General features: G+C 41.0%; 2 protein-coding genes and 1 long non-coding RNA gene across 3 annotated transcripts; 2 read left to right on the top strand and 1 right to left on the bottom strand.

Moving 5' to 3' along the window:
* Positions 1-737: 737 nt before the first annotated feature.
* LOC139783621 (uncharacterized) lies at positions 738-2,219 on the top strand. Its single transcript, XM_071722772.1, has one exon. It carries the CDS (start codon positions 1,099-1,101, stop codon positions 2,209-2,211), a length of 1,113 nt encoding a protein of 370 aa, XP_071578873.1. The 5' UTR covers positions 738-1,098; the 3' UTR covers positions 2,212-2,219.
* A 5,304-nt stretch (positions 2,220-7,523) lies between these two features.
* On the top strand, positions 7,524-12,671 carry LOC139783623 (uncharacterized). The gene has a single exon (XM_071722776.1). It carries the CDS (start codon positions 7,524-7,526, stop codon positions 12,669-12,671), a length of 5,148 nt encoding a protein of 1,715 aa, XP_071578877.1.
* A 4,357-nt stretch (positions 12,672-17,028) lies between these two features.
* LOC139783617 (uncharacterized) lies at positions 17,029-18,024 on the bottom strand. The gene is made up of 2 exons (XR_011721325.1): positions 17,677-18,024; positions 17,029-17,366 (listed from the first exon to the last, which is right to left on the bottom strand). It is a non-coding gene; the product is annotated as an uncharacterized lncRNA (long non-coding RNA).
* Positions 18,025-18,365: the final 341 nt, after the last annotated feature.

Raw genomic sequence — 18,365 nt, 5'->3', positions numbered from 1 at the left:
AATTGTTGCACTACTTTGAAAAATCTTTACATGGTGTCAATTAGAAAAAGAATGTATGATAACAATTTTATAAGATTAAAAAATTTTATTTAAATTTAACAAGGGAATACAAGATATTTAAATACAAAGTTTACATGTGTATTTTCTAGTGGTCACAAAGAATTACAGAGGAACAGTACAAAATAAAAATATTTTATTAAAATATTTAATCCAACGAGGGAATACAAGGTATTTAAATACAAAGTTTATATATGTATTTTTCAATAGAATAAAAGATTTAATCACAAAGAATTACAGAGATAGTACAAAATAAAAATATTTTATTAAAATACATAAATTTTTCTTGTAAAAAAACTTGGCGCTGCTAGACCTGGAAATTTTAAATAAATAAATAAACTTATCCTATACTTAATTATAAGCCGCATTATTCGCCGTCGTCACGCACACCCATATCACTCGCTCGCACATACACACCACGCTGATAATCATTTTGTTACTCCCGTCGCATTCTTCTATGAATTATTTTTATTTATTGTTATCCTTATTTATTTAAAATTTCGAGGTCTAGCAGCGCCAAGTTTTTTTACAAGAAAAATTTATGTATTTTAATAAAATATTTTTATTTTGTACTATCTCTGTAATTCTTTGTGATTAAATCTTTTATTCTATTGAAAAATACATGTAAAGAGAGTACACTCTCTTCAAATCTAGCGCGCTTAGTAGGCTCCACGCGCGTTTCTATGACACCCGCCGGATGTCTCGTCGAGGATTAAAGGAACAGCTGAGCAGAGGGGGGATAGAGAGAAGAAATATAAGAGAGAACACGTGTGAGAATAAAGAGGTTACATAAAGAGAATCAATTGCCATAAACGATAGAGATGATTAAAGAAGAGTTGTGAAAGAGAGACGAATGATTAACCTTAATTGTCGTTTCTCTTATTTACAGGTAACTGGTAAATTGTGTATACATTGTAAATAGTAATATCGATTATAAGATAAAATCTCTTATTTACAGAGAAACAAATTTGGTTCATTTATTCGGATAACCTAAACCTCACATATAGAAAGATATTATAAAACGACAATTTCTGCCACAAAATGAAACTAAAATTTGAGTTCAGAGCTGTGGCTTCTCCAAAGGACAGCAAAAACACAGTGGTGGCCATAACCTCAATCATTACAGAACAAGGAGAGAAATATGCCATACCAGATGAACTCATCTATTCAGATATGCATAAGGAGTTAAGAAATACGGATGCTTTCAAAAAAGTAAAAGAGTCATTACAGAAGAGACATGACGAAGTGACAATATGGATAACGCTGTCAAAAGAATTGCAAAGCATATATTTGGACGAGGAAGGAAATGCCCAGTTTGGAGGGAGATATTTAAGACAAATACCTCCAGAGGATGTCAAAGAACACTCAGACTTGGGAAAAATATTGGAAAAATTAGTTGAAAAATCGGAAAAAAAAGAAGAAGAGAAAAACTTAAAACACATTGCAGATAAATTCGTATTGGAAAAATTTAATTATAAAACATCTAATGTTAAACAATGGTTGAGCACATTTGAAAAGGAATGTGGAAGATTTAAAATAGAAAAAGATGAAACCAAGATCGAATTATTGAGGACATTCTTAGATAGAACCTGCCAGGACTGGTACACCTCTACAGTAATAAAAGGAGAGCACGAAAACGATTGGCACGGATGGAAACAGATATTAATGGAAACCTTTTCAAGTAAAGGATGGAGTAGCAGAACATATGCCCACTATTTTAAGTACAAAGAAGGCTCACTAGTACAATATGCGATAAAGAAAGAACGACTATTATTAGAAATAAATAAGGACATGGACGATGATACAATGATAGATAGAATCGCATTCGGGTTGCCAGGATTCATCAGAGAGCAAATCGACAGAGATGAAATGAAAGATATAAAAGATTTAATTAAGGAATTACAAAAGCTCGAAGGAATAACAGAGAAAAAGAAAATATTTAAAAAAGAAGGTAAACCAGAATACAAAGTCAAAAATGAAGAAAAAAAACCATGCAAGACGTGCGAGGATACAGGTAAAGGTGTAAGATACCACCCAGAAGAGAAATGCTGGTTTAAACTAGAGAAAAAAGAGAAACCTAAAGCTATAGGAAGCAATTCAGTAATAGAAGTAGAACTAAGTACAGAGAAAAAAAACGAGCAATCACACCATTGATCAAACTTAAGACGCTAATTGAGAATAAGATAGAAATAATGGGAACATACGACCCAGGTTCTCAAGTCTCCTTAATAAACTCGAAGTGGATAAAGATAAAAGATAATAGAGAAGACGTAAACAAAATATTCTTACAGTCAGTCAATGGTGTGAATCATACAAATGGACTAGTAAGAACAAGAATAAAAATATTGGACATAGAAAAAGAAGTGGACATCTACATAGTCGAAAGAGAAGACTTCGAAGACTTCATAATAGGATTAGATTTAATCCCCGTGTTCAAGTTAAGGCTAAATGAAAATTTAGAAGTTTCACAGAGAACAGAAAAGGAGATAGAAAAACCAAAGATGATATCAAGCGGAATAAAAAATGAAGCTATAGATTGTTCGGTAAATTTTAATGAACATGTGGAAATAGATGAATTCCAAACAGAGACAGAACATTTGGATAGAGATAAAAAGATCAAGATAGAAAAATTGATAAACAACAACAAATCAGCGTTTGCAAAGGACAAATACGACGTGGGAACCGTGAACGAGTACGAGGCTAGAATTGATCTAATAGTGGAGAAATACAGCAGTAAAAGACCATATAGATGTAACATAAATGACAAAAAAGAAATAGAAAAACAAATAGCCAAATTACTGGAGAAAGAATTAATTGAAGAGTCTTATAGTCCTTTTGCTGCACCTGTCACGCTAGCATATAAGAAAGATGAAGGAAAAACACGCATGTGCATAGACTTTAGGGATTTAAACAAAAACGTTGTCCCCCAAGCACAACCATTTCCTTTAATAGAGGATATAATAATAAGAGCCAGAAACTGTAAATACTTTACGACACTAGACATAAACTCAGCTTTCTGGTCAATACCACTAAGAATTGAAGATAGAAGAAAAACGGGATTTGTAACGCAAGATGGTCATTTTCAATGGACATGTCTGCCGTTTGGTTTAAAAACGTCCCCAGCTATATTCCAACGGATCCTGATTAACATACTGAGAAAATATGGATTACTTGAATTTGCGATAAACTATATAGACGACATCCTAATATACTCACGAACGTTTGAAGAGCACCTAGACCACATAAAAAAAGTCTTAGATGCAATAAAAAAAGAAGGATTCAGGTTAAAATTTAAGAAATGCACGTTCGCTGCTAGTTCAGTTAGATATCTAGGACATGTAATAGGAGAAAATACGGTTACACCATTGAAAAATAACATAACATCAATAAAAAAATTCCCGACTCCTACCACACAAAAGCAGATCAGGCAATTTCTGGGAAAAATAAACTTTTACCACGAGTACATAGAAAAGAGCTCAATACTATTAGATCCATTACACCAGCTACTAAGGAAGAATACAGAATTCGTATGGACAGAGGATTGCGAAAAGGCTTTCAAAAACATAAAGGAGATGCTATGCTCTTAACCAGTGTTAGAGATATTCGACAAAGACCTTCCAATCAAAATATATACAGATGCATCACTGAAAGGCATAGGCGCAATTTTAAAACAAACACAAGATGATGGAAAAGAAAAACCTGTGGCCTACTTTTCAAAGAAACTCAATGAATCACAAAAGAAAAAAAAAGCGATATATCTCGAATGCCTAGCCATAAAAGAGGCAATAAAATACTGGCAACACTGGCTGATAGGGAGATACTTCGAAGTACACTCGGACCACAAACCACTACAAAACATGAATATAAGAGCACGAACAGACGAAGAATTAGGCGAGCTAACGCACTACCTATCCCAATACGACTTTAAAATAATATACATCCCAGGGAAAAATAATACAGAGGCGGACTGCTTAAGTAGAAACCCGGTTTTAGAACCAAAGATAGAAGAAGAAGAGGACTTATTGAAAACGGTAAATTTTATTGAAATAGATGACATAAAATTAGATCAGATGAAGAACATAGTACTACAAAATGAAAAAGAAAAATTGATAAAAAGAAATGAAATATATTATAAGAAAATAAAAAAAAGAGAGAAAATCATACTATCTGAGAAAGCCAGTATCGATTTAATTAAGAAAGTACACAAAGAATGGTGTCACACAGGAACAACACAAACAAGAATGAAAATAAGCCCATATTATACTGCTAAAAATTTAATGGAGAATATAAAAAAAATATGTAAAGAATGCGATACATGCATTAGGAATAAATCAAGAGGACAACATAAATTCGGCTCAATGTCACAGTTAGGACCAGCGACTAAAGCTTTCGAAATTATGTCCATAGACACAATTGGAGGATTTGGGAGCAATAGATCGACCAAAAAATATATACATCTACTCGTCGATCATTTCACGAGATACGCGTTTATCTCAACATCAAAAACTCAAAACGCCAACGATTTTATAAAATTAGTTCAAACTGTGCTAGAAATAGAAAATATCGGAACAATCTTAACGGATCAATACCCCGGAATAAATTCGAGAGAATTTAAGGACTATTTAAAAAAGAAAGAAGTGCAACTAATTTTTACTGCAATAAATGCACCATTTTCTAATGGCCTGAACGAAAGGTTGAATCAGACGCTAATAAATAAAATGAGATGTAGAATAAACAAAGAGAACAAGAAGAGAGCATGGACATCGATAGCGAGAGAATGTGTGAACAAGTATAATAAACTAGAACATACAATCACAGGATTTACACCAGAGTACCTACTACATGGCACAGACACCAGCAATATACCAGAAGAATTAAGAAGAAAGAAAAACGGAGAAGACTGGAGAAGAGATAAGGAGTTAGCATTGGAAAGAACACTAAGATCGCATAAATATAATAAAAATATATTTGACAAAAATAGAAAACACCACGAATTCAACGTGGGAGACACGGTATTCATAGAAAATGGAAACAAACTCAACAGGAGAAAGCTAGAAGAACTAAGAATCGGACCATTCACAATAGAAGAAAAAGTTTCAAACTCGATCTATAAAATAAAAACTGAGAAAAGAAATCAAGATACAAGCCTATTCCATGTGACAAAACTAACCCCATGGCGGGAGGACGAGGACGACTGAGAAGATTGTGCAATTCCCATCCCGGAGAGGGGAGATGTAAAGAGAGTACACTCTCTTCAAATCTAGCGCGCTTATTGTTAGTAGGCTCCACGCGCGTTTCTATGACACCCGCCGGATGTCTCGTCGAGGATTAAAGGAACAGCTGAGCAGAGGGGGGATAGAGAGAAGAAATATAAGAGAAAACACGTGTGAGAATAAAGAGGTTACATAAAGAGAATCAATTGCCATAAACGATAGAGGTGATTAAAGAAGAGTTGTGAAAGAAAGACGAATGATTAACCTTAATTGTCGTTTCTCTTATTTAAGGTAACTGGTAAATTGTGTATACATTGTAAATAGTAATATCGATTATAAGATAAAATCTCTTATTTACAGAGAAACAAATTTGGTTCATTTATTCGGATAACCTAAACCTCACATATAGAAAGATATTATATACGTATATAAACTTTGTATTTAAATACCTTGTATTCCCTCGTTGGATTAAATATTTTAATAAAATATTTTTATTTTGTACTGTTCCTCTGTAATTCTTTGTGACCACTAAAAAATACACATGTAAACTTTGTATTTAAATATCTTGTATTCCCTTGTTAAATTTAAATAAAATTTTTTAATCTTATAAAATTGTTATCATACATTCTTTTTCTAATTGACACCATGTAAAGATTTTTCAAAGTAGTGCAACAATTATTTTTTGAGGCAATATATATGTTCTCTCTGTAATTGGCGCTGTAATTTAAAGAGATATCATTTCTTTTTTGTAATTGTAATAGATCACTTGAAGCGCGACTCTTCTTTGATAAGGTAACATAATTTTGTGATGTGTATCACTTGGGTTATAATTTTTTGGAAATAAAGATACTACTGCTTAGATTTTTTCGAGATTTTTCGAGATACGAAGAGTACGTCTACCACTTGTTACTTAGGTTTTTTCGAGGTATAATACTACCACTTTCTTCTTTTTCGAGGTAACAACATATACACTACTATACGTGTACTTGGCGCCTTTCTTTACCTTTTTTTTAAGAAAGGTAATTTTGTACGGATATCACGCCTTTTTGTAGTATTACGCATTTTATAAACAGTATGTACAGGGTAAAGCTATTTGGGGGTATTATACTACCACTTTGTTTTTTTCGAGGTAACAACATAATACATATACACTACTATGCGTGTACTTGGCGCCTTTTTTTACCTTTTTTTTAAAAAAGGTAATTTTGTACGGATATCACGCCTTTTTGTAGTGTTACGCATCTTAATCTTATAAACAATATAGGGGAGACCGGGGTTAAACAGTCCGTTTTTTTTCGGTGCCGATTTTTAACAACAAAATAAATAATTGTAGTTAAATGTGGTTGTTCCGTAATTTTCTCGCGATCGCGGATCAATACCGTACCGGTAACGCCATCCGTCAGTCGCCCTCCGAACGAAGGGATTTCGCGCCGCTCCCCCCGTCAACTCTCACCGCGAAGTCTCTCGCGGCACGTATCGATCCTGTCATGCCGTGATCGCATGATCCCGGAAACGCAGGTGATTGGTCGATACGCGTCGCGCAAGGGAAAGCTCCCGAAACACGAGAGTTCGCGGTCAGTAACAAAAAGTACTCCGGTTCACGAGGTCGTATACCGTCGTGCTTCCGTTAACGTACCCCGGTTCACGCGGTCTCAAAAATACCGTCGTGCATCCGAGTTTACTGCTCTGTCAGAGCACCGCTAATTATCGCGCCGTTCGTGCGTGCTGCAATTCGCTCTCGCCTCAGCGAGCAGTGAACATTCGCGTATAAGTCACCCTGCGTGCCTCGCCATTGTGCGCTCGATCATCGTGATCGAGCCGACTTTTGTGAACATTCTCGCGTCTTGTGTTACGAACAAGTGCGAATGCTGTATAACGCCTCAAGTGCGTTCATCGCGTGCAAGCTACATTGCGCGTTTTAATTGCCATCGCCTCCGCGCTCTACGAACACTTTCGTATCACGTGATCAGCGCTCATCGAATCACGTGCGCGCCGAGTGTCGTGCTCAAATGAGAGCGCGGCAACCAGCATTTGTATTAACCTGACAATTAAACGATATTTGTGCATTCCTCCCAAATCAAGTGTCTCATTCAAACCGCACGTCGGATCCCTGTCGGGGTCGACCCGGCATCTTACGCCAATTGGCGAACCGGAGTTACGCCCGGAAAACATAAAAATTCGCCAACATAATTTCTGGTCCTTCGAGCCGGATCGGCGTGCTTGTTGAGGACGAGTCAAACCAGCTGGTGCGAAATGGCAGAGCAATTGGGCGGTCAACCGCAACTCCAAAGAGTGATCGAGCGTTGTCTTGAGAATTTCAAGAAGCTCGGGCGCAGCAACCTAACGCCAGCAAAGGTCCGTTCGAGGATCTCCGCTCTCAAGGAGACATGGAATCAGTTCGTCAGCGGACACGCCGCTGTAGCCAAGACCATCCCTGAGGACCTGCGAGCATCCCTGTCCTACTTCAAGGACAATCACTTCGAGACTACGCACAACGCCTACCAAGCAGCCTTGGACTACATGTCGGAGAGCCTGGAGGAGTTGGAGCCAGTCGTGAGTCACAACCAGTCATTTGCCGCATCGACGATGCGCACGGATCAGTCCGCGTTTTCTCTTTCGCACCTGCCGCGTATAAGTCTTCCTAAATTCTCGGGGGAGTTTCGCGAGTGGGAAGCGTTTCGAGATCAATTCACAGCCTTAATCATTGATAATCGCGAATTGTTAGACGTTAATCGCTTGCAATATCTGCACTCTTGCGTGAAGGGTGAAGCCAGCGATGCCATACGCAATCTGGCATTAACTGACGCGAATTTTAAGATAGCTTGGAGTTTGCTAATAACGCGATATGATAATCGCCGCCGCTTAGTACATGATCACATCCACGCTCTGCACACGCTTCCCCAAGCGACTTCTGATTCCGCAGTGGCTCTCACCGCGTTGCGCAATAAAGCGAACATAGCAATACAGTCATTAAAAAACCTCGGTCGGTCTGTTGATGCATGGGACGACATTTTGGTTTATTTGCTCGTTCAAAGGCTGGATAAATTCACACGAAAGGCCTGGGAATTGCAACTTGGCGATACGTCAGAGTATCCTACATACGATCGACTTGATAAATTTCTTCTATCACGAATACGTGCGCTCGAGAATGTTCTCCCAGCTTCGTCTCAAGTCAAGGGCAATAAACAAAATTCCTCTGTTCAGAGTCACGCAGCGAACGCAAGTTCGACCAAATGTCCCATGTGTCAAAAGACGCACTTCTTGTCCGCGTGTCCGGACTTTCACAATAAAAGCGTCGCTCAACGGCGTGATCTCGCGAAGAAATATCATTGTTGCTACAATTGCTTGAGTACACGGCACACTCGCGATGCGTGTTCGAGCAAGAACACATGCCGTCAATGTCAGCAGAAGCACCATACGTTGCTTCACACGACCGAAGTAAATAATAATGGTAGTTCGACAAGTGAGAGCTCACCTTCATCTACAGAAACGAAAACAGACTCAACTGACGAAGTAACTTCGCATTTATTATCTCACACTAGCTTTTCAAAATCAAATATTTTATTAGCTACGGCCTGGATCAAGGTGAGCGGGCTCAACGGTCGACATAGTATAGTCCGCGCGTTATTGGATCAAGGTTCGGTCACTACTTTGATCACCGAACGTTTAGCTCAGCGACTGCGTCTCCCGCGTACGCGCGTCTCCGTATCTATCACTGGGATCGGCGAGACCGCTGCCACCGCACGCAGCGCAGCTAAAGTTCATGTGTCAGCGCGTGACGGCACGGGCCCGGCGCCCTCCGTTTCCGCTCTTGTTCTCAAGTCGCTCACGACTTACATTCCGCAACGCGTTCCGGATATAACGAAACTGTCGTACATTCGCGAACTTACGCTAGCTGATAACGATCCGACTAGCGCGGCGCCGATTGACGTCATTATCGGTGCTGATTTGTATGGCGCGATTTTACTGCCGGGGGTCCGTAATCGCGCCCCTCATGAGCCCGTCGCTCAAAAATCGATTTTTGGATGGTTCCTGTCTGGACCCATGCCTATGCCGTCGCAGTCACGGCCGACTCGCATTCAAACGCACCACTGCACGGTGTTGTCGGAAATCTCCGATCAGCTGAAACGGTTTTGGGAGGTCGAAGAACTTCCTCAGCAAACTCATCTCTCACCGGAAGAGAGTCAATGCGAAGAACACTTCGTGTCTACACATTCTCGTGCCCCCAACGGGCAATATATAGTGCGGCTGCCGTTCAAATCGGGGTCCCCTATCGACATTGGCGACTCAAAAAAGTCTGCAATCGCGTTGTATTCGCGTCTCGAGTCACGGTTAAGGTCGAATCCCGACCTTGCGAAGGAATACCACGACTTCTTGGCGGAATATGAACGTCTTGGCCACATGACCAAGGCACCTCTCGATGACCCCCCTGATGGTCAAGTAGTGTATATACCGCATCATGCAGTTGTCGGCGAGCATAGCGCAACAACTCGTTTGCGCGTCGTCTTCAACGTCTCTCAACCCACATCCAATGGTCTCTCGTTGAACGACCATCTAATGATCGGCCGTAAATTACAACCCGAATTATCTTTCATTCTCTTGCGATGGCGTCAATTTCGGTTCGTCTTCACCGCCGACATCGCAAAAATGTATCGCCAGATTCTTGTCCACAAAAACGATGTAAATTATCAAAGGATCTTATGGCGACCCGCGCCAAACGGGCCCTTAATAGCATATTTATTGCTCACCGTCACTTACGGTAATGCAAACGCGCCAAACGTCGCTCTTCGCGTGGTCGAGAAAGTTGCCGACGACGAAGGCGCTGATTTCCCTTTGGCAGTTCCGGTATTACGGCTTCACACGTACGTCGACGACGCTGTGTTTGGCGCCGATGACATACCGCTCGCGCTTCAGACGCGAAATCAACTGATTTCTCTCTTGAAACGAGCAGGATTTCACCTCCGAAAATGGGCGAGTAACAATCCCGTATTGCTCGAAGGCATCGATCCGCAGGATCATGGCCTTGCCTCCGCAAAAACGCTCGAATCTGACGAGCGTCTCAAGATACTGGGTATCAAGTGGCATCCTCACACGGACGTCTTTCAATTTGACGTCACGCTTGCAGAGTCGGTTCCCGACACGAAGCGCTCAATTCTTTCGACAATCGCTCGAATTTTTGATCCTCTTGGGTGGATGGCCCCAGTGGTCATCACCGCAAAAATCATGATGCAGCAGCTCTGGCTTCTTCGCTGTAAATGGGACGATGTAATCCCTGATGATCTTCTCCGTAAGTGGAGAGATTACTATACTCGATTACCTATACTGCGACAAATCGTCATTCCGCGTTGGACCGGTTACGGTTCCGATACACTCACCGCGGAGATTCATGGGTTTGCCGACGCCTCCGCCTCCGCATACGGAGCGGTTGTTTATTTAAAAGTTACGCATCTTGACGGAACAGTCGAGATTACGCTACTTCTATCGAAGTCGAAAGTAGCACCGCTCAAGCTCATGAGTATTCCTCGCTTAGAGTTGCTCGCCGCGGTTCTGCTCGCGCGGTCTATCGCCGCCGTGCGATCCGCGCTCACGATTACTATTCAGATCTACCATTGTTGGACAGATTCAAAGGTCACTAAAGCCTGGCTCTCGCAACCACCCTCACGTTGGAAAATGTTCGTCGCGAATCGGGTGCATGAGGTTCAGACCCTCCTGCCAAACGTCGAATGGCATCACGTGCCATCACAGCAAAACCCTGCCGATCTCGTTTCGCGGGGCGTCAAACCGGAAAATCTGATTCAGCAATCTCTATGGTGGACAGGGCCTGACTGGCTCAAATTATCGGCAGATCAATGGCCCTCCGAGCCTCAATCAAATTTGCAAGAATCGCTACCGGAAGAGCGAGCGCACGTTTCCGTGCACCTGGTGCACCCTTGCCAACGATGGGAGCTCGGAGACAAATTCTCCTCGTGGAACAAGCTGGTGCGCGTCACCGCTTATGTAATGCGATTCGCTCGCCGCGCTCGCAAACTGAGTTGCTCAAATTCCGTCAATGCGACCGCAAAACCAGCGTCGATATTACTTCTTCCGGAAGAAATTGATCTCGCGCGCGAATTCTGGCTCAAGAAAGTGCAACAAATGTTATTCCCCGTGGAATACGCTCAATTAGAGTCATTAAATCGAATTTCGAACAGCAGTAAACTGCTACCGTTAAACCCGTTTCTCGATAAAAACGGACTTATTCGCGTCGGAGGCCGACTCCGCAATTCTGCGTTTCCGGACGACAAGAAACACCCGGTCGTGCTCGCTGCACACCCGTTAGTTACCGCGCTAATACGCGAAACTCATATCCGTGCCCTCCACGCTGGGCCGCAATTCACGTTGCACCTGCTTCGTGAACACTACTGGATCTTGCGCGCGCGTCAAACGATACGAGCTGTTCTCCATAAATGTGTCAGATGCGCTCGTGAAAGCGCCAAAGCCGCGCACGAGTTAATGGGCGACCTGCCCTCGTGTCGCGTCACGTCGACGCCTCGCGCGTTCCTACACTGCGGGATAGATTATGCCGGACCAATACAGGTCAGATCTACTCCCGGTCGAGGACACACATCAAGAAAGGCGTACATCGCGGTGTTCGTCTGCATGGCCGTCAAAGCTACTCATCTGGAGTTGGTTGGCGATTGTACGACTCCCGCGTTTGTCGCTGCATTCGATCGATTTTGTGCACGTCGCGGCGTTCCCAGTGATATGTATTCGGACAACGCTACGACTTTCCACGGCGCTCAGCGCGAGATCTCCGTCACATGGAGTGAGGCCACTCGCGATTCGAATTTTCAAAATAGAATAGCAACCCAAGGCGTTCGGTGGAACTTCATTCCTCCGTCGGCGCCGCATTTCGGCGGTCTTTGGGAAGCGTGCGTCCGCAGCGTCAAGTTTCACATGAAACGCGTCATCGGGGCGCACACGCTGACATTCGAGGAGCTAAGCACGCTCCTATGTAAAATCGAAGCGTGTTTGAACTCGCGACCGATCGCTCCCGGTTCAGACAATTTCGATGATTATCCCTCGTTGCTTGAGGAAAAGGAAACGCGTCTCACTCGGTGGCAGCTACTTACACAGATGCGCGACAGCTTTTGGAAGCTTTGGTCAAATGACTATCTGCATACATTGCAGCAACGCCCCAAGTGGCGTCAAATTCAGAATCTAGCTCGAGTCGGACGCTTAGTACTTCTGCGAAATCCTCTCGCTCCTCCCAGCAGATGGGAATTGGGAAGAATCGTCGAGTGTCACCCCGGCGACGACGGACTTACGCGAGTCGTCTCGGTTAAAACAGCGCGATCCACGTACAAACGTGCCGTGGTCAAGCTATCATTTTTGCCGGTCGATATAAACACTCCGGAGTGACATTCCACGATGCCTATACGACAATAAAACTTTGTAAATACTTGTAAATATTCCTATGTATCATGTCTTATGTAAATTGATCATTCTAGTTTAAGTTGTTTCAGCACTCGCAGTGCTCCGCATGGCAAGCGGCTCGAGATCAACAATTCGTCACGGCGGGCGGCATTGAATTGTTGCGAATTGTTATTCGCGGCGGGCGGTTATGTTCCGTAATTTTCTCGCGATCGCGGATCAATACCGTACCGGTAACGCCATCCGTCAGTCGCCCTCCGAACGAAGGGATTTCGCGCCGCTCCCCCCGTCAACTCTCACCGCGAAGTCTCTCGCGGCACGTATCGATCCTGTCATGCCGTGATCGCATGATCCCGGAAACGCAGGTGATTGGTCGATACGCGTCGCGCAAGGGAAAGCTCCCGAAACACGAGAGTTCGCGGTCAGTAACAAAAAGTACTCCGGTTCACGAGGTCGTATACCGTCGTGCTTCCGTTAACGTACCCCGGTTCACGCGGTCTCAAAAATACCGTCGTGCATCCGAGTTTACTGCTCTGTCAGAGCACCGCTAATTATCGCGCCGTTCGTGCGTGCTGCAATTCGCTCTCGCCTCAGCGAGCAGTGAACATTCGCGTATAAGTCACCCTGCGTGCCTCGCCATTGTGCGCTCGATCATCGTGATCGAGCCGACTTTTGTGAACATTCTCGCGTCTTGTGTTACGAACAAGTGCGAATGCTGTATAACGCCTCAAGTGCGTTCATCGCGTGCAAGCTACATTGCGCGTTTTAATTGCCATCGCCTCCGCGCTCTACGAACACTTTCGTATCACGTGATCAGCGCTCATCGAATCACGTGCGCGCCGAGTGTCGTGCTCAAATGAGAGCGCGGCAACCAACATTTGTATTAACCTGACAATTAAACGATATTTGTGCATTCCTCCCAAATCAAGTGTCTCATTCAAACCGCACGTCGGATCCCTGTCGGGGTCGACCCGGCATCTTACGCCAATTGGCGAACCGGAGTTACGCCCGGAAAACATAAAAATTCGCCAACAGTGGTATACCACTGTAAAGAGTGAACCTTTAGCTACAAAAGATATATAGGAAATTTTTGTCTACGTCGCTTTGTTTAACCGGTATAGAGCAAAAACGACAACGGTGGAAAAATTGAAATCTCCAAAATGCCGGGGTATAACAGTCTGCACTGCATTTTCAATACATATACGTACATCTAATCCTAAAAAATAATAGGATACATGCAATAATTGTTTTTTAAAAGAAAAATATAAAAATTTATTTAAAATTTTTATGCGAAACATTATTAAAAAATAGTTACGAGGGTTCCTCTTTCCGCAGAAGTCACTCGCCCGACTTGTTTCACTTCTCGACGTCCGATGACTCTATTCGGTGTCTGAACGGTTGTAATTCCCGTCTCATCCATATTCCATATGCAGTGAGCCCGAAAATGCCTTGGAAATGCACCCGGACTGTTTACTGACCGATTAGCCCCAAACACAAGTTTCAGGTTTGATCGCCCACGAAATATTAGACATCAACGATAATGAAAAAACTACACTGGATTCGTGTTCAGCATGCATTACTCTTTATAATCACGTATCTCGAGATTTGGAGAGCAAATATTATTGCAGATATTACAAAATTTCCACGCGCAGAAAATGTAACTTTCACCTTTCGAAAACACGTTTGCCCTCGTAAAAATCATAACACGACAGGTAACCTGCCGAAACTCCGTTGGTCACACGGGTACTATAAGCAGCGTTTACAATGTTAATAGCGAGTTCGCACAATATACAGGTTCCGAGATATTTGATTAGACGTATTTACCCCGTAGACGTTTTAGCCCCGGTCTCCCCTATCTTATAATCTTATAAACAGTATGTACAAGGTGTGAAGCTAAAGGTGTTACGGACTATTATTTCTAAAGAAAACAACAATTTAATATTTTGCTTAGTTTTTTAAAAATAATAATCTGTAACCTTTTTAGTTGTACACCTTGTAATGCTATACATATGTATACCACAGAAAAAAATTACTACTTAAAAATAAAAATGTAATGTGTCTGAAGTTGTTAATAATAGGTAAAACGTTTGACACACACACACACACACACACACACACACACACACACACACACACACACACACACACACACACACACACACACACACACACACACACACAAGGCGCGCGCGCCTTAGGGTAGCAGAAGAGAGAACAAGAGAAAAGTATCTTCGCGAACAATGGAGCTAGTCTCATGACGATGAGTCAAGTATGTACAAGAGCGAGATCGCAATGACCGATATGCAAGTGGATTAACCTAGTCGCGAAACGTTCACCCGTTATACTGTTGAAGAACCGACCGCATAACATTCCGTCTTTTTCTAATCCCGCTGTGAATCGATTTTCCAGCTAACGTATATCTTATGTCTTCGCAAAGCGTAACTTTTAAATCTTTTAGGGAGATCAATCACTTCAAGACGACACATTTTTTTTTAGAGCGATTGAAGAGAAAGACAGAGAGCTTGTAAATGTCGCGAATAACGTCTTGGACGAGTATAGTAGCGTATACGTCAAGTCGGGAGGCGAATAGAAGTTAAGCAATGGAGAAAAAAAGACAGACCAAGATATGCGAGTTAATTCAGTTATGATATATTTTTATATGTTTTACAGAAGACGTATAAAAGATGTAAGAGGACTTGCGGTAAAAATTCATGCAAGTCTTAATAACTTCAAGGATTAAACTGACGAATATACAAAAGCTACTAAATGTACTCAAAGCTACTTAATGATTAATACAATGCTAAATGAAGTGTTGTACAAAATTTGAATAGAGTCAAAGATTGCGGTCAGCTACATATTATATACACGAAAATTATTATATACACGAAAATGAATTACGAATGATTATTACGTAACGATGTTTATTGCGCTATATTTTCGCTTTGTTAAAAAATTATAATAAATTATAATAAATTGAGTTAATCGCAGCGCGCGACAAAGTTATGTACGTGAGCACTGTGAGCGATTTAATGATTGTAACCTTACTTGTATACATTTCCTAGAAAAATATTTCTATATTATGTTTAACAACAATATTAAATATTAACATTTCATAACTGCCAAACGTTTCCAGTTGAGCGCAATTGCACGAGTTACGAATCATTTATAAACTCTTTTTCTCAGTTAACTAGTTTCTACTGCATTGAAATCTTGCATAGAAAAAAATGTATTAGCATATCGCGCAAGAATCATCGATATCTAAGTAAACAATTAATCAAATATATACAGTATATATGCGTACATTTGGATTAATCCGAAAGCTTAGTCTCCATCTTTTGAAACATAAAATAATTTTATGCCACAACAGTGAAGTGCGGAATATTAAATAAAATGCGCCATTTAACAATAACTTCTAAGGTAACAAGTTTAATCTACGGTGACCTAAATTTAAACGTGAAAAGAAATTAAATTATTTCAATGAGTTCTCGAATCGTCCCCAATCAGAAATAGACATGAGTCACGTAGAAACGAATTTCCTATTGAATTAAATATTATCACATAACTGAATGAATTTGAATCTGAATCCTTTAAACGAAATTGGACAATTCGTTGAATCTAAGTTTATCAGATTTTATCTTTCTTCCTATTTTTATCCGACACTGTATACTTGTCATAACTTTTCGTTGGATCAAAAGGTTCCCATCTACTCGCTGGAAAAATGTGTTTGTTCCTCTCGTACCATGATCTAGTGAGAAATAACATAAAAGAGAATTATACAAAGTATTCTTTTAATGATAAATACCTAAGTAAAATTTTTCCGGCATGTGATTCCTCGGTTTCGACAGAAGCATCGTGCATAACACGAATATCATCGTGAACGTCAAATGTGAACAGAGGTTCGCTTTTTCCTCGTGCCTAATCGCAATATTACATACATTAAAATAACATGCCAACATTGTGATATTGCTTCATAAGTTTTATCACTTAGTATCTTTACCTTAGTTACAATAAAATCGTAAAACGTATAATGGTGCAGTAATATAAGAAAGATCCTCCTTGACATACATTAACTGATCTACCATTACTGTTTTAAGCTCGCTGAATTCACGCTTTAGAACTTCTAAACATCTCTGAAGAAGCTGATAGATAGAATTACCTGTATGTGAAAATTTAATTTATGCAGTAGAACATTATATATCACGCCAATGTTACTCCAAAAGTGACACTGGAGTATTTTAATAACTTAAAAATTCTCTAAATCACTGAGACATTCACCTTTCTTCATTATAACACTCCGACGATAGCCAGATCCACCCCAATAACTGAATGTGATTTCAATTTCTTCTTCCTTCAACACGTTCTGCTTTCTAGCCCATTCTTGCCTCAATTCTTCCTTAAGTTTATTTTCCTCCTCCTTCCTTTCCCTATCTGGCAAGAAACTTGTATCTACATCTGGATTTTTCTTAATCTTCTTAATCGCGAGGCCATCAGATTGCTCATTTTCTGACTGCGGGGATTTTTCGGCATTGTCTTCATCCAGATTAAAAGACAAAGCTTGAATCTGTCTCTTCTGTTTGTTCTTTTCTTTTCCTGCTCTTTTTCACGTTCCTTGTATCAAAGCATGATATGTATGACTAGATGACATTCAGAGCACTGGGCGAAAATCACATAACATTCAGAGCACTGGGCAGAAATCACATGTGTATATATATATATATATATATATATATATATAATCACGGCAAACCGCATATATAACATCGTGTTATTTTTATTACATTTAGGAAAATTATTTTATATTAACTCAATAGGCGTTAAACTTGCATACATAGGGAGCTTTCCAGCAAGTGACACAAGCCGACACAAACGTCGTTCTATCTTTCTTTTTTGGCAATGAGTAACAAAGACAAACCGGTAATCTAACCTATACTACGTTTACGCGAGCGTTACTTAATTCTGTATAGTAACTTACGAAAACGATACGATAACTTACGATAATTCCTTCGCGTAAACGGGATCTCTTCGGCATCAGCTCCATGCCGTCAATATATCTAGGTTAACCTGTGTAAACACTCGCGTAATCGCGTAAACGTAGTATAGTAAGTAACAGTAATATATATAGAATAATAGATATATAATTACATATAAAACAATTACCTTGAATTAATCGTCGCGTCGCGTAAAGAGTCACGGTCGGTCTCGCTCCGACACTACCGTGTCTCTCGATAGGTTAACTGAACTGTCAGTGACAGCGCACTGAACGCACTATCTGCACTGCGCGCAGTACACACTTACACACACGTATTAACTGAACTGACTGTGACAGCGCGCTGGCGAAAGCGCCGCCAGTGTCAAAAAAGTGAAAGTGACATTACTCTGTTACACAGTATATACAGTAGCGCAACTCTCTGTCGGCGCCTTTGATGTTAGTGTTGTCCAAAATGGAGTGCGCATGCGCGAAATAAGTAAGCGCCCACTAACACCATCTGAACGTCGTTCTCTGAACTTCTTTCTCAATTGCTCTTCCTTTCTCCGCTCTCACTCCGCTTTTAAGCGGGAAACACAGACCTTTGCATAATGCATAAGCATAAGAAAATTGATTGGTCTATTTCCTTATGCACATGTATATGAATCAATCAATTTTCTTATGTTTACGCATAATGCGTTGTGCAGAAGTGTGTG

This window comes from Temnothorax nylanderi, unplaced genomic scaffold (assembly GCF_030848795.1).
Source record: "Temnothorax nylanderi isolate EJ_2023f unplaced genomic scaffold, tnyl_v1.0 TNYL_tig0522_pilon, whole genome shotgun sequence".
In the NCBI taxonomy this organism is placed as follows: Eukaryota; Metazoa; Arthropoda; class Insecta; order Hymenoptera; family Formicidae; genus Temnothorax; species Temnothorax nylanderi.
This window is presented reverse-complemented; position numbering and strand designations above follow the sequence as displayed.